General features: G+C 46.5%; 1 protein-coding gene across 1 annotated transcript; it reads right to left on the reverse strand.

Annotated features, from left to right (window-relative positions):
- Window positions 1-639: 639 nt before the first annotated feature.
- On the reverse strand, window positions 640-5,396 carry LOC123156702 (uncharacterized). The gene is made up of 2 exons (XM_044574861.1): window positions 5,013-5,396; window positions 640-2,711 (listed from the first exon to the last, which is right to left on the reverse strand). The coding sequence occupies exon 2, from the start codon at window positions 2,601-2,603 to the stop codon at window positions 912-914; it is 1,692 nt and encodes a 563-aa protein (XP_044430796.1). The 5' UTR covers window positions 2,604-2,711; window positions 5,013-5,396; the 3' UTR covers window positions 640-911.
- Between the last annotated feature and the right edge of the window lie 15,835 nt (window positions 5,397-21,231).

Genomic DNA, 21,231 nt, shown 5'->3' on the forward strand with positions numbered 1-21,231 from the left:
TTTGGTTTGAGCTTTCCGGATGCCTCCCGTGCCTATTGTTCTTTGGTGTTCCTTCATCTTCCTTTTGGATTGCAACATAAAAAGAATTCAGGATATAATATGATTTTATTCAAGTTATTTCTTTGGCATGCATTAATCCATTGATAAGGTAATATAAGATGGTGGCATGGTTTGGTTTATACTTTATTATCCTCTCTGGTTGATGCTAGAGATAACACGAATTTCAAATCTCGAATTCTGAACCGACGAATTCGTGAAAATTCAGTCATACATAGATTGTAGTGAAGTATAGCACACTTGTCAATTTGCCTGTCACGTACTCCATCCGTTCCCAAATATTTGTCTTTCTAGACATTTCAAATGGACAACATACAGATGTACGTAGACATATTTTAGAGTGTAGATTCACTCATTTTGCTTCGTATGTAGTCACTTGTTGAAATCTTTAAAAAGACAAATATTTGGGAATGGAGGGAGTAGAAACTACACTGCTAATTTTCATTTTTCGTCAAAGTTGAGTGCAATAACATTTCACATAAATGGCTAACATATACTATTAGAGACTGTTGACTGAACGGAATGAAAATTGAGAACAGAGATAATACTACATCAAAAATATATAGATAGCACAGAGAAATCTGAAGCCCATAAGAATTTACTATATAATTGCAGCAAATAGTCATTGGAAAATAATTAGGTGCGAGACTCGACTACTTTGCATATTTCATCTAACAGGATTGTTAACTACTTGTCCTATTGAGATACCGAATGATACTGTAACAAAGGGAGGCTTCAGCCAATTCGACTTCGCAACAGAAAGTAAAACATTACCCTTATTTACTATGTTAGCTAGATGGTAAGCCAACTCCCCATCTCTATAATCAGATCTCCTTGTTTGTTGCTCGCAAACTTCAAAGTTTGATGCCCTTCGCCTTTACATTTGCCATGCTAGCCAGCCCACTCGCTGTCTCTGAACCCACCATGGTCGGCGTCTCAACAGGATCCACGAGGTCGACCGCCCTGTGTGGCTTCCTCCTTGTGTATGTGTAAGGGAGTCTATGTCCTTCAACTCTTGTAGCAGAGTTCATGAAAGGAGGTGCCTTCGTCTTCAGTCCATCATGATGCTGTTTGAGCACTGTTTCAGACTGCATCGGGAAGTTATAAGGTGGGTTTGTGCTTGCACCAAGGGTAAGCATCTCAGAAATAATGTCAGCATTTCCTGGGTTGGACATTTTCATCAATCCGTTCGTCTCGTGGCCAACGGCGGTTCTCGTATACAGACCAGGAGAACTTTCAGGAACCATGGCACCCGGCCGACCAAAGTTCTTCAAAAGGTTCTTCTCATGGAGGGATTCTCTTGTGTCGTTTCCTTCATTCGAATATGCTGTGATAGGTTTAGCTGCTGACTGATACCCACTCAACACTGCAGAATGGTTGCATGTTTTGAGATCCTCTAAAACAGCATGCTGGACTCCAAATGGGCTTTTGACCAAGATAGGGTAAGTTTCCAGTGCACCCTCCGCCTGCCAGGATTTTGAGCTTGAGCTGCCTAAAGAACTTCTCCTTGTGTTTATGTATAAAGGATAAGATGGATTCACAGAAAAATTATGTACATGCTGTGAAAAAGCATAAGGAGAAAAGGTGGAGACCTGCACTCCCAGCTGAGGGAGTGGGATCAGTCCTGGTGTAGGATGTATTCCTGCATTGCCATCAGCAAGGGAATCACTGTCGGCATTTGCTTTAAGCACGACTTTTGGTGGTTTGCTACATTTTTCACCGGGCACATCTCGAAGGTGAAAAATGTGACTATTCGATGAGCTAATTTCCACTGATTTTGCTCCATGGACTATCTCCTTGTATTTGGCTGACCAATTGGTACTTGATGTCCCTTCTATAAGTTTAGCTCGCTTCAATGGTGCAAAACTGGCAGCTTCAACCTTGCCAATATTTGATAGTCTTGCATTCAAAGGAGAACTGTTTGGATCTGCAAATGTGAGAAGCTTCTCTTGTATCCAGTTGTGCCAAATGTGAATCTTCTCCTCAAGACTAGTATCCACAAGATTTCTTCTCCACAGCTTGTCCATGCACGCAAACTTCCAAACAATGCCATCATGATACAACTTCAGAAAATGATAATACCTTCGTCTCTGAAAGTTCATCAGTAATTCTCTTGCCCGAGAAACTTCTGGAGAATAAAATCCACCATTCAATCTGTCAAAAAACCCTCTAAGTGGACTCCCAAAGAACATAGCACTGCCACTCAAGAGCTCCATCATTGTTGTAAACAAGTCATGTTGGTCCATGTCCGGGAGGTATGCTGCTAGACGGAATCTATCGTCTTCTGTTAGACATGAGTTCCACGTCTCCAGAGACAGTATGTCATTTAACCCAGGCAGATCATAAAGCCCATAAGGCACATTGCACAGCTGGCCTCCAGACATTGCAAGCTCACAATCGACCTTCGCATGTTCGCAGTCATCGGCAGAATCATGAACAGGAAAGCTCTCAAGCAGTAATTTCTCCTCTTGTGTAAGGTCCTCATTTTCACGGCTGTAACCACACTTCGCTATAGGCGCACCACTTGCAACCTTCACAATGCCCATTGATGATGAAGAAGAAGAGGCCCAATACACCAATCAGTATCAGAGACAATCACAAAAGAGAGTCCGCGATGATTTCAGCACAATACCACACTATCCAGTAGAAGACCCCTGTGAGAAAAAGGAGCAAACAAGCACTTATCAGCAAGATAGCACCCAAGACTAACCAATAGTTCAACTTGGAAATCACTGTTCATGAATTGTCATACAGCAAAAATGATGCATGCCAGAACTTAAACCACTGGAAATATAAAAAACCCTACATTACTGTAACGTATACGCCATAAGCAACATTGCCTCCAGTGATCGAACCAACTTTTTTTTTTAGAAAAGGAGGATGACCCCCGGCCTCTGCATCTGGGCGATGCATACGGCCACTTTATTAATTATTCTCACAAGACCTTACAAAGAAATACAACAGTAAGACTAAAGCCACCGTCTAAGCAACAACTGTCGCTACGCCTATCCAAATGATGAAGGGGCGCTGATAGTCTGGGCCTAATACCAAACAGACATCGCAGCCAAACCTAAACATCTAAGACCTGAGGTTCCAACCAGGACGCCTACCTGGTATGGGGCACCTACCAGTCCGGCGCACTTCTCAACCAGGACGCCTGCCGGGTATGAGGCCGCCGCAGCCACCTGCCACGAGTCCATCTTTAGAGCTGTACTGTTGCATCTACCATGCCAGATCTCTCTGCCATCGACGTCACCACGACGCCAGACAGCGTCGTCCTCCTGCGCGAGTCCATCCTCCCACATCAAACTCCGAATCTGCACTGCGCCATGCCGTCAAGATCCGTCGCCATCAATGTATGGATGAAACACCGATCCACCAAAGAAACCGTCCGCTGGTCCCGCGAAGCAAGGCTCAGCACCAAGTAGAAGGCCGAAGCGCACCGCCACCACGCCACCAGCAGCCCCGCCACCAAGAGTTGTTCCCAGCCGCCGCCTTCAAGAAGGAGCACGACACCAGGGTGCCGTCGACGCCCAGACCAGGGGAACAAAAGCTTTCGCCATAGCTCGAGGAGGAGGCGGAAGGGAGAGGATCCACCCCAAAGCCTTCAGGAAGGGGATCGGCGCCAAAGGCGTCGACTTTGGGGAGGCTGCCGCGCCAGCCAGGGGTTTCCCCCGGAACCTCACCCGCACGCCAGATCCGCCAGGCCGGCCATAGGGGACGCCGAAGCCGCCGCCAAGGACCGGCGCCAGCACGGATCGGGACAGATCGAAGCAGAGGCGGATCTTCTACATGGAGCCATGACGGATTGCGAGGAACCGCCACTGCGCCAGCGTCCGCAGCCCCCACGCCGCCCGCGCGGCCGTGGGAGGCTGCCCACCAGAGCCCGCCGACACAGCCCGCCGGCTGCACCGCGCCCATCCCGCCGCCACCATCATTGGGAGGCCCTCAGGCGGCGGCAGAGGGAGGGGAGGCAAGGGGGAGGCGCGGCGGCGGCGCTAGGGGGCGTCACCACCACGCCAGATCCACCTTCCTCGCCGCCAACAGAAGCCGGCGGGCCAGATCGGGCGCGGACCAAATCTGGCGCCTAAGCACCCGCACGCCTACGCCGCAGCCACGGCCGGCCAAGCTCCAGGCCACGCCACTCCACCCACCACCAGAAGCAGGAGGGGGGCTGCCACCCCACCCCGACGCGCCGAGAGTACAGAGACTCGCCGGCGCCGCCGCACCGGCCGGACGGCCGAAAAAACCGCCAGCCAAGGAGGCGTTGCAAGGGCTGACGGAGGAGGAGCGCGAGACGGAGCAGAGGGCCGCCGGGGAGCGCCGCGACGGCCGCAGCGCCGGAGGCCGAGCCTCCCCCCACCTGGAGCCCTCGCCGTCGAGAACGACGCCGCGCGCGCGAGCGGGAAGCCCCGCCGCCGCCGTCCGCCGCGCGGGCTTCGCCCGGCAGTTTCCTCCGGCGGCGGCGCGGCAGGGGGAGCCGGGGAGAGGGGGTGGCGGCGCGGCGGGCTAGGGTTCCCCCGAGTCGCCTCCTAGGCGACGCGGGGGTCGGGGTCGGGCCCTCTGTCCAGTGATCGAACCAACTACACGGTCCAGAAGTATGAACATCACATTGGACAAATAAATCCTTCTAACCCTTCTCTTCCAAACAGTAAAACGTATCACATCTTCTCTACCATTTCTATTTCTGTTGGCCTAACTTGTACAATCACCTAGAACACTTGTACGATCAACTAGACAGTATAGAGACTAACCCCACCAGAGAAAAATCTAACAAAAAATGACCTAAATTCGGACCTCCTAGAACCGGATCGCGCATTCCACAAACTGGAGCACAAACTGAAGCCGCGAGACACGCATGCACCGCATGCAATTCCGGGAAGCAGAAGCGCCCCCACACAGGTACCACGAAATCACACGCACAATTAGCAATAACTGAAGCTCAAGCCACCAACCTGCCCTACGATCCGGCCGCCGATTCTCCCCGCGAATCCGAGTGAGCTACGTGCCCACACCCAACGAATCGGGCCCGGCGGCCGTCCCACCGCGCGGAATCGCGGCTGGAGACGGCGAACTGCCCGGCGGAACGGGGGATCGAGGGGGTGATGCCGCGCCGAGGGAGAGGAGGCGGCGGAGGAGGGGAGGGGAGGGGAAAGGCGAGTGGAGGAGCCTCTGGGCTGGGGGCGAGATGGACTGGTGGTGATGGCGCAGTCTGTGCCGCGGTACTGTTTCCGCCGCGCTGGTGCTTTGCCCCCATTTCGTGCCGTGTGGAAATCGGAGCGATTACTGCTCTGACCAGCGACAACTGCTTTCCTTCGCTGTTTCCCCTGGTTTTCCGCTTCTTTATTTTCTCGCTTTCTCAGCCGGATCCCCCTCCCCGTCCGCCGTGTTCTATTTCTACGAGAGCAAACACGCGTTTTATCCGCTTTTCATTAGTTTGGGTTTGACTCGTACATCTCCGTGTGCCAAACCGACCGACCCAGTTCTCATCCACGCAGAAAACAATCTGAATTTAAATAAGGCTCGTGGCCAGACATCATTCGAGCGGCCATGCCATTGCCTAGGGTTCATGCCGACGCCATGCCAACCTAAAAAGACACGCAGTTCATGTTGTCGCACTTGTCAGCGGCCGACGCACATGCCAACACACAAAAAGGGGCGGGAATTCAACCATGTCATCTCGTCCGTGGTCATGCCGGCACACTTGACGGTATACAAAAAAAGATGACGCTCTTCCTCATAGATCAATCATCAAGCTTGGAGTAAATTGCACAGAAGTACCACGATTGGGGCATTGGAAGCAGATTGGTACCAAGATTGGTAATTTTTACGTGTCAGTACGAAGATTGGGGCGAGCCGTTGCAAAAAAGACTAAAAGTGTGTTTTATACGTATTGACAGAAAAGCTGACCGGTTGGGCCCGCCCGTCAGGCGCCACGCTGGCCAGTGCACGCGTGCCCGCGCGCTGACTGGGCGCTGACTGGGACGAGGCCAGCTCGCTTTTAGGGCGCGGCTGGTGCGGTCGAGCCACACCCCGCTCATTCCCCCCGCTCTGTTCTGCGTTCTTCTTCCTTCTCTCTGCCTCACCGCCGCCTGCGCCCGCCCCCGCCGGCCGCCACACGACGCTGCCGCAGCCATGGTTTTTGAAGACGAGAGCAGCGACGAGAACTCAAGCCTCCCGTACATGCACTCCAAAACCTCCACCGATGGGCTCAACCAGGTCAGTTACTCCATTGGAGCTAGGGTTAGGGCTAGGTTTAGGAAAATTTGGGGATTTTTCTGTGTAGGTGGTCTTTGGTGTGAGGATTTCGTTTGATTTGCTTTGTCCTCGTCCTCTGCACATGATGCTAACTTGGATTTTGCTTGGGCAGGTGCCTTTCTCTCTTCAGGACCCGGATTACAATGGTCTTGAGCTAGATCTGATAGTGTTGTGCGAGAAGCATGGGAAGCCATCAGAGAGGCTTGTTGCATTTGAAGGAACAATGATTGGGAGAAGGTTCTTAGCATGTGCAGAGCCGGTATTTTTCTTGCCTTATTGATTATGCACAGGATATGTTCATTGGAAGTGACAGAGTCTTGTTTGCCAATTGTGATTCAGTTATGTGATTGGTAATTTTGTTAGTCATATATGCCATACTGTAGTGCTCATTGTAGGAATGGTGAATATTATGGTCAGTGGAGTGCATTTAGGCTAAATATAGGCTCAAGCATGCTCTGTTGTGTGCACATGAATGCTCTGTTGTGTGCACATGCTATTTATTTATACTTGTATGCAATGTTGCTTAGTACTCACATTATCCCCTCCATTAGCTGATGTGTGACTCTTAATAAGTAACTGTTGCTTACTGCTGACAGTAGGTACTGTCATTAGCTAGTTTGTTCCTGCAGGCTAATGTAGTGTATTTAGCTAGGCTAATGTAGGATTCCATTATATTAATGGTCAATTATAAGTTGGTTATTATGCAAAGTTGAATGGAGTGTTACTCTGCTAATTATATACTGATCACCATCTTGCTTAGCACATGGTTGTGCAAATTCAGTGTTGGTCAGTACCAACATTAGCTACTGGCATGAACTAATTGTTGCTTAGTACTATTAGTAGTTGTATTGTACTAAATTTTGCCTTGTTATTTTTCCAGGAAGGTCAGAATTGTGGGTTTGTTCAGTGGGTTGATGAGAAGTGGCCCCCAACAATGGAGAATGCATTACTGAAGCTTTGGTCAATAGTTGAAGAGAGCGAGTCTGCTAGGGTGGATGATAATCTTCAAAGTTCTTTAACTATTCACCATTTGACAGAAGAAAAGAAGAAGCTGGATGCAGAATATGACAAGTTAGTGAAAGATGTGCATCAACTTGTGGACTTTCAGCAGGATAGGGTTGTGGATTTCAGTTATCTGCAGTCAGCTGTCACATATTAGCACCAATGCAGAGCTGAATTGGTGGCTGGTATGAATGCAGAAATGGCAAAGAAAGATGCAGCTCTAGAGAAGCTTCAACAGAAGTATGAAATCCTGTGCAACCTGACAAGTGCTCAAGCAATTGCCATCCAAAACCTCAAGTTGAAGAATATGAAAGAGAAGGAATTGATGAGTGAGGCTAGGATGAATTTGGAGTTGAAGAATGCAGAGTTCACAAAGTTTGAGGAGAAGCTCACCCAAGAGAAGCTAGAGTTGAAGTTCCAGGTTGCTGATCTGCTGAAGCTCAAGGAAAACCATAATGAAGAGAAGCAGATGCAAGAGTTTAAGATTACTGAGCTCATGAAGGCAGAGGAGAAGCTGAAGGAGAAGATCAAGGGGATCCAGGCCATCTTGGAGAACTGAACAAGATGAATTGAGATTAGTGGGCATTGCAGACCTTTTGGGAAGGATGGATGTGCAATGGCCTAGTAACTTATAATTATGGTTGTGTAATGTATGGTTCTAGAATTAATTGTGAACTCTGGCTGTTTATGTACCTAGTAATATGCTATTCATCCTTTTGTGAGAAAAGGATGGATTGTGCATTTGAACTCCACTATGTAATGTGAACAATGGTTGTGTATTCCTATAATGTGTTGAACTCCAGTTAGTATCATTTGCTTTCAATGTTAGACTGAAAATGATGACATAGTGATGCTTATGTTAGACTGAAAATGTTGACATACTGATGCTTATGTTATACTGATGGTTAAATGCATTTGAGGAATAGTTACATATGTTAGAGTGATGCTTAAATGCTTAAATGCATTTGCAAAAGGAATAGTTTGTTATGGTACAGTGATGCTTTAGGTGGTTCCGTCGACCCCGAGCCACCAAAACCCAAAATGATCGCTTTAGGTGGTTTCGTCGACCCCGAGCCACCCTAGACCCTAGTTGATGGCTTTAGGTGGTTCCGTCGACCCCGAACCACCAAAACCCAAAATGATGGCTTTAGGTGGTTTCGTCGACCCCGAGCCACCCTAGACCCAAAATGATGGCTTTAGGTGGTTCCGTCGACCCCGAACCACCAAAACCCAAAATGATGGCTTTAGGTGGTTCCGTCGACCCCGAGCCACCCTAGACCCTAGTTGACGGCTTTAGGTGGTTCTGTCGACCCCGAGCCACCAAAACCCAAAATGATCGCTTTAGGTGGTTTCGTCGACCCCGAGCCACCCTAGACCCAAAATGATGGCTTTAGGTGGTTCCGTCGACCCCGAGCCACCAAAACCCAAAATGATGGCTTTAGGTGGTTCCGTCAACCCCGAACCACCCTAGACCCTAGTTGATGGCTTTAGGTGGTTCCGTCGTCCTCGAGCCACCCTAGACCCAAAATCATGGCTTTAGGTGGTTCCGTCGACCCCGAACCACCAAAACCCAAAATGATGGCTTTAGGTGGTTCCGTCAACCCCGAGCCACCCTAGACCCTAGTTGTTGGCTTTAGGTGGTTCCGTCGACCCTAAGCCACCAAAGCCCAAAATGATCGCTTTAGGTGGTTTCGTCGACCCCGAGCCACCCTAGACCTAAAATGATGGCTTTAGGTGGTTCCGTCGACCCCGAGCCACCAAAACCCAAAATGACCGCTTTAGGTGGTTTCATCGACCCCGAGCCACCCTAGACCCAAAATGATGGCTTTAGGTGGTTCCGTCGACCCCGAGCCACCAAAACCCAAAATGATGGCTTTAGGTGGTTCCGTCGACCCCGAACCACCCTAGACCCTAGTTGATGGCTTTAGGTGGTTCCGTCGACCCCGAGCCACCCTAGACCCTAGTTGATGGCTTTAGGTGGTTCCGTCGACCCCGAGCCACCAAAACCCAAAATGATCGTTTTAGGTGGTTTCGTCGACCCTGAGCGACCCTAGACCCAAAATGATGGCTTTAGGTGGTTCCGTCGACCCCGAACAACCAAAACCCAAAATGATGGCTTTAGGTGGTTCCGTCGACCCCGAGCCACCCTAGACCCTAGTTGATGGCTTTAGGTGGTTCCGTCGACCCCGAGCCACCAAAACCCAAAATGATGGCTTTAGGTGGTTTCGTCGACCCCGAGCCACCCTAGACCCAAAATGATGGCTTTAGGTGGTTCCGTCGACTCCGAGTCACCAAAACCCAAAATGATGGCTTTAGGTGGTTCCGTCGACCCCGAACCACCAAAACCCAAAATGATGGCTTTAGGTGGTACTCATCAACATATCAATCATAAAAAGGACCATTTTGAGCATAGACAACATATCAATCATAAAAAGGACCATTTTGAGCATAGACAACATATCAATCATAAAAAGGATCATTTTGAGCATAGACAACATATCAATCATAAAAAGAACCATTTTTAGCATAGACAACATATCAATCATAAAAAGAACCATCCAAGCTTGCATAATATAATGAGTACTCATCAATAACTCCAGCATATCAATAACTCCAGCATATCAATAACTCCAGCAACATATCACATGAAGATAGTCCATTCCAGGCATTCACTCATAAGTTGCATCCACATCAACAAAAGCCATATATGGCATTGATTCTTAAAGTACACCACCAAAGCAAAGATGACATTGTATCATAGGATGCAAGAACACACACATGAAGTATCTAGTTACCACTTGCATAGAAGTACCTCCCACATCCACTATGTCTACCACCAGCACCTCTCCCAGCAGCAGATGTGGAGGGAGCAGTAGATGTGGAGGGACCAGATTGTCTTGGATCAGAGAATGCACCTCTCCCTTTCCCAGCACCTCTTGCAGCACCTGGTGCAACACCTCTCCCAGCACCTCTCCCAGCACCTCTTCCAGCAGCTGGAGCTGCTGCAGCACCTCTCCTAGAAGCTGGAGCTGCTACAGCTGCAATACCTCTCCCAGTACCTCTCCCAGCACCTGCAGCTGCAGCACCTCTCCCAGCTACTCTCCCAGCTCCTCTCCCAGCACCTCCTGTTCCAGCTATTGGTGTTGTTGTAGGAGCTGCATGAGAGGTTCTTGCTGCTGGTGTAGTAGCAGCAGCACCACCATTGGAATTCCTTGCAAGAGGCTTGCATAAACAAGAAGGAAAATGAGTTAGTACTTAAAAATGGAATGTACAAGAAGGAAAACCACTTATAAGAGGATTACCACATGTTTGTTCTTCCTCAAAGCCAGCTCAGGCTTCAACTGCTTGAGGCAGCTTGTGTACCTATGTCCTTGCAGTCCACAATTGCCACATGTTATAGTCCCCATTCTTGATGTGTCCTTAGGCTTTGGAACTTCAAATTTCCCCTCGATCCTCTTCTCTTTCTTTCTTCCTCTCTTCACTTTAAATGCAGGTGGGTCAATGTCTGGACTAGGGGTCTTTGTCCAGTCATGCTCACCAGGAACTGGATAGATCATTGGTTCATAAGCTGCCACATAAAATTCTTTCTTGAAGAACTTGCTGACATAATCCTCTGGTTTTCTTTTGCCCTTGTTGATTGCTGAGATGGCATGGTTACATGGGATGCCACTGAGGTCCCATTTTCTGCACCCACATGTGTGCACTTGCAAGTTAACAACATGGGTTTGCTGCCCACTTGTAACCTGCCACAAGTTCACACCAACTTGAATTGGTTTGCAATATTTGGCCCTCTCCTTCTCAGCCTCTAGCTTCTCACTATAATGGGGTGTTATGTCCCATCTAGCTGTCTTTGTACTCTCCCTATTCCTATGCCACCTCATCATCTGCTTATCCTTTATTCCATCACACATTGTTCTAATTGGTTTCTTCCTAACATCTAGGACATACTTGTTGAACACCTCAGACAAATTGTTAACTACAAGGTCAGTCTTGCAGTTTGTGTCAAATGCATGCCTTGCCCATGTTTTCTTGGGTATTTGACAAAGCCACTCCCAAGCTTCCTGACATTCAGCTCTAAGGTCATTCATTGCAATGTTAAATTTGTGTTCACTATATGCATAGGCAGCATTATCCATACACTTCTTCAGATCTTCCCCCCTAAACCCAGCATTTTGGAAGTTTGCATAGATATGCCTAAGGCAGAACCTTTGGTTGCACTTAGGAAAGACAACATTCACTGCATTTAGTAGGCCCTGGGACACACAATTAAACTAGCTAAGCTACTATGTAGCACAAAAACAACCATATAGGAACAAGGACATAAGATGCAAGCACATACCTTTTGTCTATCTGACATTATTGTATATGGACCAAACTGTCCCTCTTCTCCTCCTAGGCAGATTTTAAGTTGGTGTAGAAACCAACACCAGTTAGGTGTGTCCTCTTGCCCAACAATACCAAATGCTAGTGGGTATATATTGTTGTTGCCATCTCTACCAGTGGCAGCAAGTAGTTGAACACCAGTAGTTAACTTAATGAAGCACCCATCAACACCTGAATGAGCAAGCAAATTCAATATTTAAAACATTCAAATGCATTTCAAGATGAAACAATATGTAACTAATGCACAAGGTGAACAAACTAACCAATGAATGGTCTGCACCCCTTGAGAAACCCCTCCCTTGCTCCATTGATGCAAAATAGAACATAACATGGAATCTTGGACCTGGATGGGGGATTTTTTCGGTGGGTGTTGGAGTTACAGTAGTAACTACTACTCTACTCCCAGGGTTTGTATCCATCACTGTGTGAGCATAGTCTTTCAACCTAGGGTATTGCTTCTTGTGGTCTCCTAGCACAACATCAATAGCTATGTTCTTTGCTCTATATGCCATTGACTTGGGCACATCCACACCATACTTCTCCATGCAAGCATCAATCAAAGTCTGAATGCCAGTTGTTAGATCATATCTGAACAGTGACTCATACTTCTGTGCAAGCCACTTGGCACTTACCCTTGTTGTCTCTGTACTAATAGGGCAAGTGTGCTTAATTCTCATCTTCTTAATTACAAAAGTAGTTTCACCTTTTATAACTGCTGCCACCATAAAGAAGTTGCAATGTTTTTGGTTGCATTCTACAATTATTCTTTGATATGAGTTCCTATGATATCTGAAGTTTCTGCCTTGAGTGATGTGTAAGTTCAACAAAGCCTCTCTAAATTGATGTTGATCCAAGAAACACATGTGTAGACTTAATTGCTCATTTGGTGCCTCCATTTTCTCATTGTACCATTTTCTAGGAGGCCTCTGCTTTGCTCTGCTCTTCCTTTTCTTTGGCAGCACAAATGACAATGGCTCAAAACCATCATCATCAGCCTCCTTCAACAATCATTTCTCTTCTTCATCAGATGAAGGTTTGAAATCAGGTTCCTCCTCTAGTACTACACTTGAATGTGACCTTGTTGTAGGCGCTCTCCTAACTGGAAGCTTCTGTTTCTTCTTCTTCTTCTCTTCGTATACAATTACAGTTTCTTCATCCCGTGAAACAACTTTGTCATCTTCATCCATTTGAAAAGGTTCCTCAACCTCTGTGTCACCCTCATAATGCACCACTTCTTCCTCCTCAGATTCTTCATCATCTGTTTCTTCCTCTTCCATTTCATCATACTCTTTCTGTTTCTTTCCCTCAGCCATCTCTATGTCATCAGCATCACCCATATAAAAAGGTGGTACATCACTGTCCTCTTCACCTTCACAATCAGAACCACCACTGCCATCATATCCCTCTTCTTCTTCTATTTCCAAAACAACTTTCAGTTTTCCTTTTACATTCTTGCTCTCTTGTGTGCAAACACCAGTACCATGAGCTACACTGCAGCTGCTACTCTGACTTTCAAATGCAACTCCTTCTTCATTAACAGCATAGATGGGTGGCTCACTGAGATCATATAACACCGGCTCTTCATACACAACAGTGGATAATTCTTGCCTCTCAAACTGGCTGCAAGGAGGTGGACATGCCCTCACTAGCAAATTTAAGACCTTAGACTCCTCAACCTGCTTCTTTACTAATTGCAACTCAGCATTACACTCTACCATCTCCAATCCTTTCTCCCCTAATTGTGGATTCTCAATGTGAAACAGCAGATCATATTCACTAAATCCTTGGGTTTCCATCACTGCAATCATATTCAGGTATGTTACATCTGAACTGCAGAGCTTTAGCTCAAACATTTCTGAAGCATCAAAATAGAACCTAACATCCAAAATGTCATCATACAAACTGCAAAATGAAATAACAGACAAAAATGGTTAATAAACAATATTACTTAACAGATAGGATAACATATAAACAAAGCTTTGTTTAAGTTAACATATAAACATAGCTTTGTTTAAGTTAACATATAAACTAAACAATTACTAAAAAATCAAACAATGTAAACAATTATTACAGAGTGGGTACTTAACTGACAGCAAACTGATGGTTTGTATTTTCAGATAAGTAGTTAACAGAATTGTCCACTAATGGTGCTCTGCTCTAGTTAGGAATCATTTAATCCACTATGCTTCTCTGCTCTGCTCTGCTCTAGCTAGGTAACACCTAATGTTGCTCTGAAAATTTGGACTAAGAAATAACAATGTAATCCACTAATGTTGCTTTGCTTTGCTCTGCTCTGCTCTAGTTAGGACTCATGTAATCCACTATACTTCTCTGCTCTACTTAGGACTAGCAATTAGAGTGCTAAACATGCAAGCAGTAAACCAGGCAGTAAACCCTAACCCTAATCCCCAATTTCACTTTGCAAGAATGGAACAGTGGAACACTTATAGAACACCACCGAAGCCATGAGTCCAGTGATGGGCGGTGCTAGGGTTGGCCACCCAAATTCGCGCCATCTTCAGCCTCTGCTCCATCGACAACGCCGGCTCCGCAAAATCTTCATCCTCGCTACTGTACTCCGAGCTGGAGTAGCCACCACTGCCATCGAGGCCTAAGCAGGGGAGGTCGCCGCCGCTTGCATCGCCCCGACCATCACCGCCTGCCGGAGTAGTCGAGGCCATCATCGCCTAGGGCACAGCAGCCGCGGGGGAGAGGAGGGCACAAGGGAGGAGCAGCCGCGGGGGAGGTGACAACGCCTAAGCAGTTTGATCCATGGCTATGGTGGCGTGGTGTGGCGGGCAGCGGGGCGGGCAGGGAGGCAGCCGCCGGCGAGGGTGCGAGGAGAAGGAAGAGGGAAGAGTGGGGTCGGGGTCTGGCTTGGTCGCACCAGCGAGACCTAAACGGTGTGAGCCGGCCTAGTCCCAGTCAGCGCCCAGTCAGCGTGCGGGCACGCGCGCACTGGCCTGCGTGGCGCCTGACGGGCGGGCCCAATCAGTCAGCTTTTCTGTCAATACGTATAAAACACACTTTTAGTCTTTTTTGCAACGGCTCACCCCAATCTTGGTACTGACACGTAAAAATTACGAATCTTGGTACCAATCTGCTTCCAATGCCCCAATTGTGGTACTTCTGTGCAATTTACTCTCAAGCTTGAGCATGTCGGCCTGCATCTTCTCGAACCAAGGACTCTTCCTCAGGGACATCATGCTCAAGTCCACCTTCATGATCTCCACGCCCTTCATCATGCAAGCGAGCACCACTTCTTTTGTTTTGGTCTTGGCATTGGTAGCCTCGACCTCGAACATGTTCCTTTGCTTCTCCGTCTCCATCTCGAGCTTCTTCGTTTGCTTCTCCGCCTCCATCTCGAGCCCCTTTCCTCAGTATCTCCATAAAGGCCTTCATTTGCTCTTCTTTGTCTTGCCAGCTCTTCTCCTCCCTTGTATCCTTCTTGGTCATCATGACTTCCAAAGTTGCATGGAGGCAATCGACGTCCCATCACGCTTGTCCTCTTTCTTGGAGTTAGTCTTTCCCCGTGGCCGCGACTTCTCTCCCTCACCATGCTCCTTGGCGGCTTCCGGCCCTCCACGCGCCTTGAGGGCGGTATATTGCTCCTTGAACTTCTCGTCCATGTTTATGACCATCCAATGATGGGTGAGGTTGAACGACGTGTTCCCCTGTTGGGACTTGAATGCTGCCAAAGCTTGGAATACGTACAAATGAAGAGCATGCAAGCATATGGGCAAATGGACATGCAAGCATATGGGCAAATGGACATGCAAGCATGAAACAACAAAAACGAAGATGGACACATGTATACTATGTCTTTGATGCCGAGGCCACTCATGGCACAACCCTCGATGCTCTCAAGGGTGGCATAAAACTTGTTGCGCTCTTGTTGTATCACCCTCCAACGCTTCGAGAGGGCACCCACCCACGCTTGCTCTCTATCTTGTACGGCGCGAACTTCTTACGTTCATGAAATTCGCGATGAACTCATCGTCAAAAGGTTGATGCCTTTTGCTCGGCGCCAACCTTGGGGTCTTGTCAAATGCCCCTCCAACATTCACAAAGGAGTTTGTCCTCATCCTTTGTGTATGCCTTCGTATGAATGCTTTGGCGCTTCTTGTTTGCATTGGCTTGGGTGGAGAGCTCGTCGTCAAAAAACAAAGCCCCCCTCGATGTCTGCTTCTTCTTCTTCTTCTTCTAGGTCGTAGTATTCCGGGAACTCATGGTCTTGCGGGAAAGTGTCTCCCATGCCATCTTGGCCTTGCGTGAAGGGGTCAGGCATACCTTGAGAAAATGTGTTGGTCGTGCCCTCGTGGCCGGCCATGAAGGGGCGTCGACTGTCTTGGCTTTGGGTCTTGTCGAGATCGAAGGCTGCGCCACCCACACCGCCTTCGAAGATGATGTTCTCCATGACGAAATGGTTGGCTGTCTCGTCGCCTGTGTTCGGCATTGTGTCGAATGGGTTGTGGGCATCGGGATGCATGCCAGCGGGGATCTCCTGCAGACGTTTCCTCTTGCCCCTAGTGGACGCTCCATCAGTCATAGGTATGGCGTTGAGGTCGATGGCCATGGGCGCGGGAATGGTCGGCGCGACGATGCTCACCTCCAGTGAACAGTCCCCAAGAGAGGTGGAGAAACGGGAGGCTTGCGGGTGGGGATAAAAGTCGGGGCATCTGTGGCGTGGTGGACGTGCGCGACGACTCTGGCATTGGTGGACGAGGAACGGTCGACGAGCTAGTATTGGTCGCGGCCACGGTGGCAGCAACGAGCCCGTGCTAGCCTGGGTTTAACCCTAGGTAGAGTAGGGCCTCCCTCATGACCGCAGCAACGAGTTCCTTGTTCTTTACGATTGTGGCCTCTTGTTGTGCGGTGGCGGCCAGGGTGGCGACGGATGCAGCTTCGAGCTTGCTGGCCTACACCTCCCTCCTCCCCTTCCTCTTGGTCGACTACACGGCTCAGTGTGCATCCGTTAGCTCCTTCTTCTTGGTCGGCGCCGCTGTTTTGCGGGTGCCACGGGGCTTGCCTTTGGCAGAGGCGAGGGAGGCGAGGCCGGCGGTGGCGTCGAGGGTCAGCGCATTGTCCATGGCGAGCGGCCGGGAGCGCGAGCGGGTGGGAGTTTTTTTGGTAAAGATAGGCAAATGGAGGTGGTTGTGCCACCAACTGACGGGCGGCGGCGGGAGGACTAGGCGGGCGTCGCGTGCATCCATTTTGTGTCTGCGCCGATGCAAATGTGATAACCCACAAGTATTGGGGATTACAATTTGAGGGCAGAGTGTTCAACCCAAATTTATTGATTCGACACAAAGGGAGCCAAAGAATATTCACGAGTATTAGCAGTTGAGTTGTCAATTCAACCACACCTGAAAGACTTATTATCTGCAGCAAAGTATTTAGTAGCAAAGTAGTATGGAAGTAACAATAACGGTGGCAAAAGTAACAGTAGCAGTTTTATAGTGATTGTAACAACAGTAGCAACAAAATAATTTAGCAAAGATCAATATGTGAAAAGCTCGTAGGCAATGGATCGGCAATGATAATTGTGTTGAATGGCATTCATCATGTAGCAGTTATAACATAGGGTGACACAAAACTAGCTCCAATTCATCAATATAATGTAGGCATGTATTCCATATATAGTCATATGTGCTTATGGAAAAGAACTTGCATGCCATCTTTTGTCCTACCCTCCCGTGGCAGCGGAGTCCTAATGGAAACTAAGGGATATTAAGGCCTCCTTTTAATAGAGAACCGGGCCAAAGAATTAGCACTTAGTGAATACATGAACTCCTCAAACTACGGCAATCACCGAAAAGAATCCCAACTATTGTCACCTTGGGGTATGCGGATCATAACACGTAATAGGTGTCTACAACTTGCAAGATAGGATCAAGAACACAAATATATTCATGAAAAAAAAATAATGGGTTCAGATCTGAAATCATGGCACTCAGGCCCTAGTGACAAGCATTAAGCATAGCAAAGTCATAGCAACATCAATCTCAGAACATAGTGGATACTAGGGGATCAAACCCTAACAAACCTAACTCGATTACATGATAAATCTCATCCAACCCATCACCATCCAGCAAGCCTACGATGGAATTACTCACTCCCGGCGGTGAGCATCATGAAATTGGTGATGGAGGAAGGTTGGTGATGATGATGGCGAAGAACCCCCCTCTCCGGAGCCCCGAAGGGACTCCAGATATGCCGTCCCGATGAAGAACAAGAGGTGGCAGCTGCTCCGCATCGTAAAACATGATGAATCCTTCTCTCTAATTTTTCTCCCCGAATAGGGTTATATAGAGTTGGAGTTGAGGTCGGAGGAGGTCCAGGGGGCCCACAAGCCCTCTAGGCACGCCCCAGGGGGGTGCCCCCCAGGCTTGTGGCCACTGGGTGGACCCCCTCTGGTTAATTCTTGCGCCAGTATTTTTTATATATTCCAAAAGTATTCTCCGTAGATTTTTAGGTCAATACGAAAACTTTTATTTCTGCACAAAAATAACTCCATGGCAATTCTGCTGAAAACAACGTCAGTCTGGGTTAGTTCCATTCAAATCATGCAAATTAGAGTCCAAAACAAGGGCAAAAGAATTTGGAAAAGTAGATACGACGGAGACATATCAACTCCCCCAAGCTTAACACATTGCTTGTCCTCAAGCAATTTAGTTGACAAACTGAAAGTGAAAAAGACAAACTTTTACAAACTCTATTTGATCTTGTTGTTGTAAATATGTCTAACTGATGTTCAGGTTTTCAGCAAAGATCATGAACTAACCTTATTCACAGTAACATTTAGGTCTAACATGTACTCATATCAATGGCATAATCAACTAGCGAGCAATAACAATGAATCTCGGATGACAACACTTTTTTCAAAACAATGATGATATAATCTGACAAAATGGTATCTCGCTAGCCCTTTCCGAGACCGCAAAACATAAATGCAGAGCACCCCTGAAGACCAAGGACTGACTAGACATTATAATTCATGGCAAAACCGATCCAGTCACACTCATACTCAGCATCAGTAAATAGCAAAGCATAAAATGACAGTGGTGCTCTCTAGCTGGTGTTTTTTTATAGGAGGACGATGACTCAACAATAAAAGTAAATAGATAAGCCCTTCGCAGAGGGAAGCAGGGATTTGCAGAGGTGCCAGAGCTCAGAGCTTTAAAACAAAGATGAATATAACTTTGAGTGGTATGCTTTCATTGTCAACATAACAACCCAGAGATCTCACTATCTTGCATGCTAGATACATTACAGGCGGTTCCCAAACAGAATGGTAAAGTTTTTGCTCCCCCTCCACCAATCAATCACACTCCACGGCTAGCCGAATCCATGGGTACCGTCAACAATCCTAGGGGAGTTTTGTTTTATGATTTATTTTGATTTGATTTTGAGCATGGAAATGGGCATTCCGATTACCAGCCACTTTCCCGTGAATGACAAGTGAATAAACACTCATCGTGAGAATAACCCACCTATCATGGAAGATACTGACAGCCCCCAGTCGCTACATGAGCGATTCAGGCATACAAACAGATTATTATTTGAAAGTTTAGAGTTTGGCACATGCAAATTTACTTGGAACAACAGGTAAATACCGCATATAGGTAGGTATGGTGGACTTATATGGAACAACTTTGGGTTTAAGGAAGTGGATGCACAAGCAGTATTCTCACTTAGTACAAGTGAAGGCTAGAAAAAGATTGAGGAGCAACCAACTAGAGAGCGACAACGGTCATAAACATGCATTGAGATTAACCAACATTGAACGCAAGCATGAGTAGAATATAAATCACCATGAACATAAAAATCGTAGAGGCTATGTTGTTTTTATTTGAACTACTTGCGTGAACATGTGCCAAGTCAAGCCACTTTAATCATTCAAAGGAGGATACCATCTTATCATACTACATCATAACCATTTTAAATTGAATGTTGGCAAACAAGACAAACCATTATACACTCCTAGCTAATTAAGCATGGCATGCGTAACTATAATCTCTAATTGTCATTGCAAACATGTTTCATTCATAATAGGCTGAATCAGGAACACTGAGCTAATCATATTTACAAAAACAAAATAGGTCGAGTTCGTACAAGCTTTTCTCCATCTCAATCATTTCATCATATATCGTCATTATTGCCTTTCACTTGCACGTCCGAACGATGAGAATAATAATAAGAGTGCACGTGCATTGGACTAAGCTGGAATCTGCAACATTTATTCAAAGGAGAAGACAAGGTAATATGGGATATTTGTTAGATCAATAATAATGCATATGAGAGTCACTCAACATTTTCATCGTGGTCTTCTCCTTATGGAGCAAAGAAAAGAATTTTTTTTGAAAGAAACACACTAGAATATTTTTGGAGTTTTTCTTTTTCCCAAAAGAAAGCAAAACGAAAAGGAAAGAAACAATTTACACGGGAAAGCTCCCAACAAGCAAAAGAAGAACGAGAAATCTTTTTGGGTTTTTCTTTTAATACTAGAACTAATTAAACTAGAAAGAAAAACTAAAAAGAAGTGAGAGTGCACGTGCATCAGACTAAGCTAGAATCTGCAACATTTATTCAAAGGAGAAGACAAGGTAATATGGGCTCTTTGTTAGATCAATAATAATGCATATGAGAGTCACTCAACATTTTCATCGTGGTCTTCTACTTATGGAGCAAAGAAACGATTTTTTTAAAGAAACACATTACAATATTTTTGGAGTTTTTGTTTTTTCCGAAAGAAAGCAAAACGAAAAGGAAAGAAACTATTTACACGGGAAAGCTCCCAACAAGCAAAAGAAGAACGAGAAATCTTTTTGGGTTTTTCTTTTAATACTAGAACTAATTAAACTAGAAAGAAAAACTAAAAAGAAGTGAGAGTGCACGTGCATCAGACTAAGCTGTAATCTGCAACATTTATTCAAAGGAGAAGACAAGGTAATATGGGCTCTTTGTTAGATTAATAATAATGCATATGAGAGTCACTCAACATTTTCATCGTGCTCTTCTCCTTACGGAGCAAAGAAAAGAAAAGAATTTGAAAGAAACACACTAAAATATTTATGGAGTTTTTGGTTTTTCTAAAAGAAAGCAAAACAAAAAGGAGAAAAACTATTTACACAGGAAAGCTCCCAACAAGCAAAAGAAGAACGAGAAATATTTTTAGGGTTTTCTTTTAATACTGGAACTAATTAAACTAGAAAGAAAAACTAAAAAGAAGTGAGAACTATTTTTTTGGATTTTCCCAAAGTTTTTCAAACACACAAGAAGAAAGCGAGAAAAATAAAATCACATGAATAATACAATGAAAAAGCATGAACACCGACAACTAGAATGAGTGTGTGAACATAAATGTAATGTCGGTGAGAAATACGTACTCCCCAAGCTTAGGCTTTTGGCCTAAGTTGGTCTAGGGCCACGGCTGGAAATAACCCTCTCCTCGGTACTCCGGAGGGTCCTGGGTTCCACTGGTTGGCCAACTCCTCTGGCTCCCACTAATAAACTGGCTCTAAGTATGGA

This window comes from Triticum aestivum, chromosome 7B (assembly GCF_018294505.1).
Source record: "Triticum aestivum cultivar Chinese Spring chromosome 7B, IWGSC CS RefSeq v2.1, whole genome shotgun sequence".
NCBI lineage: Eukaryota > Viridiplantae > Streptophyta > Magnoliopsida > Poales > Poaceae > Triticum > Triticum aestivum.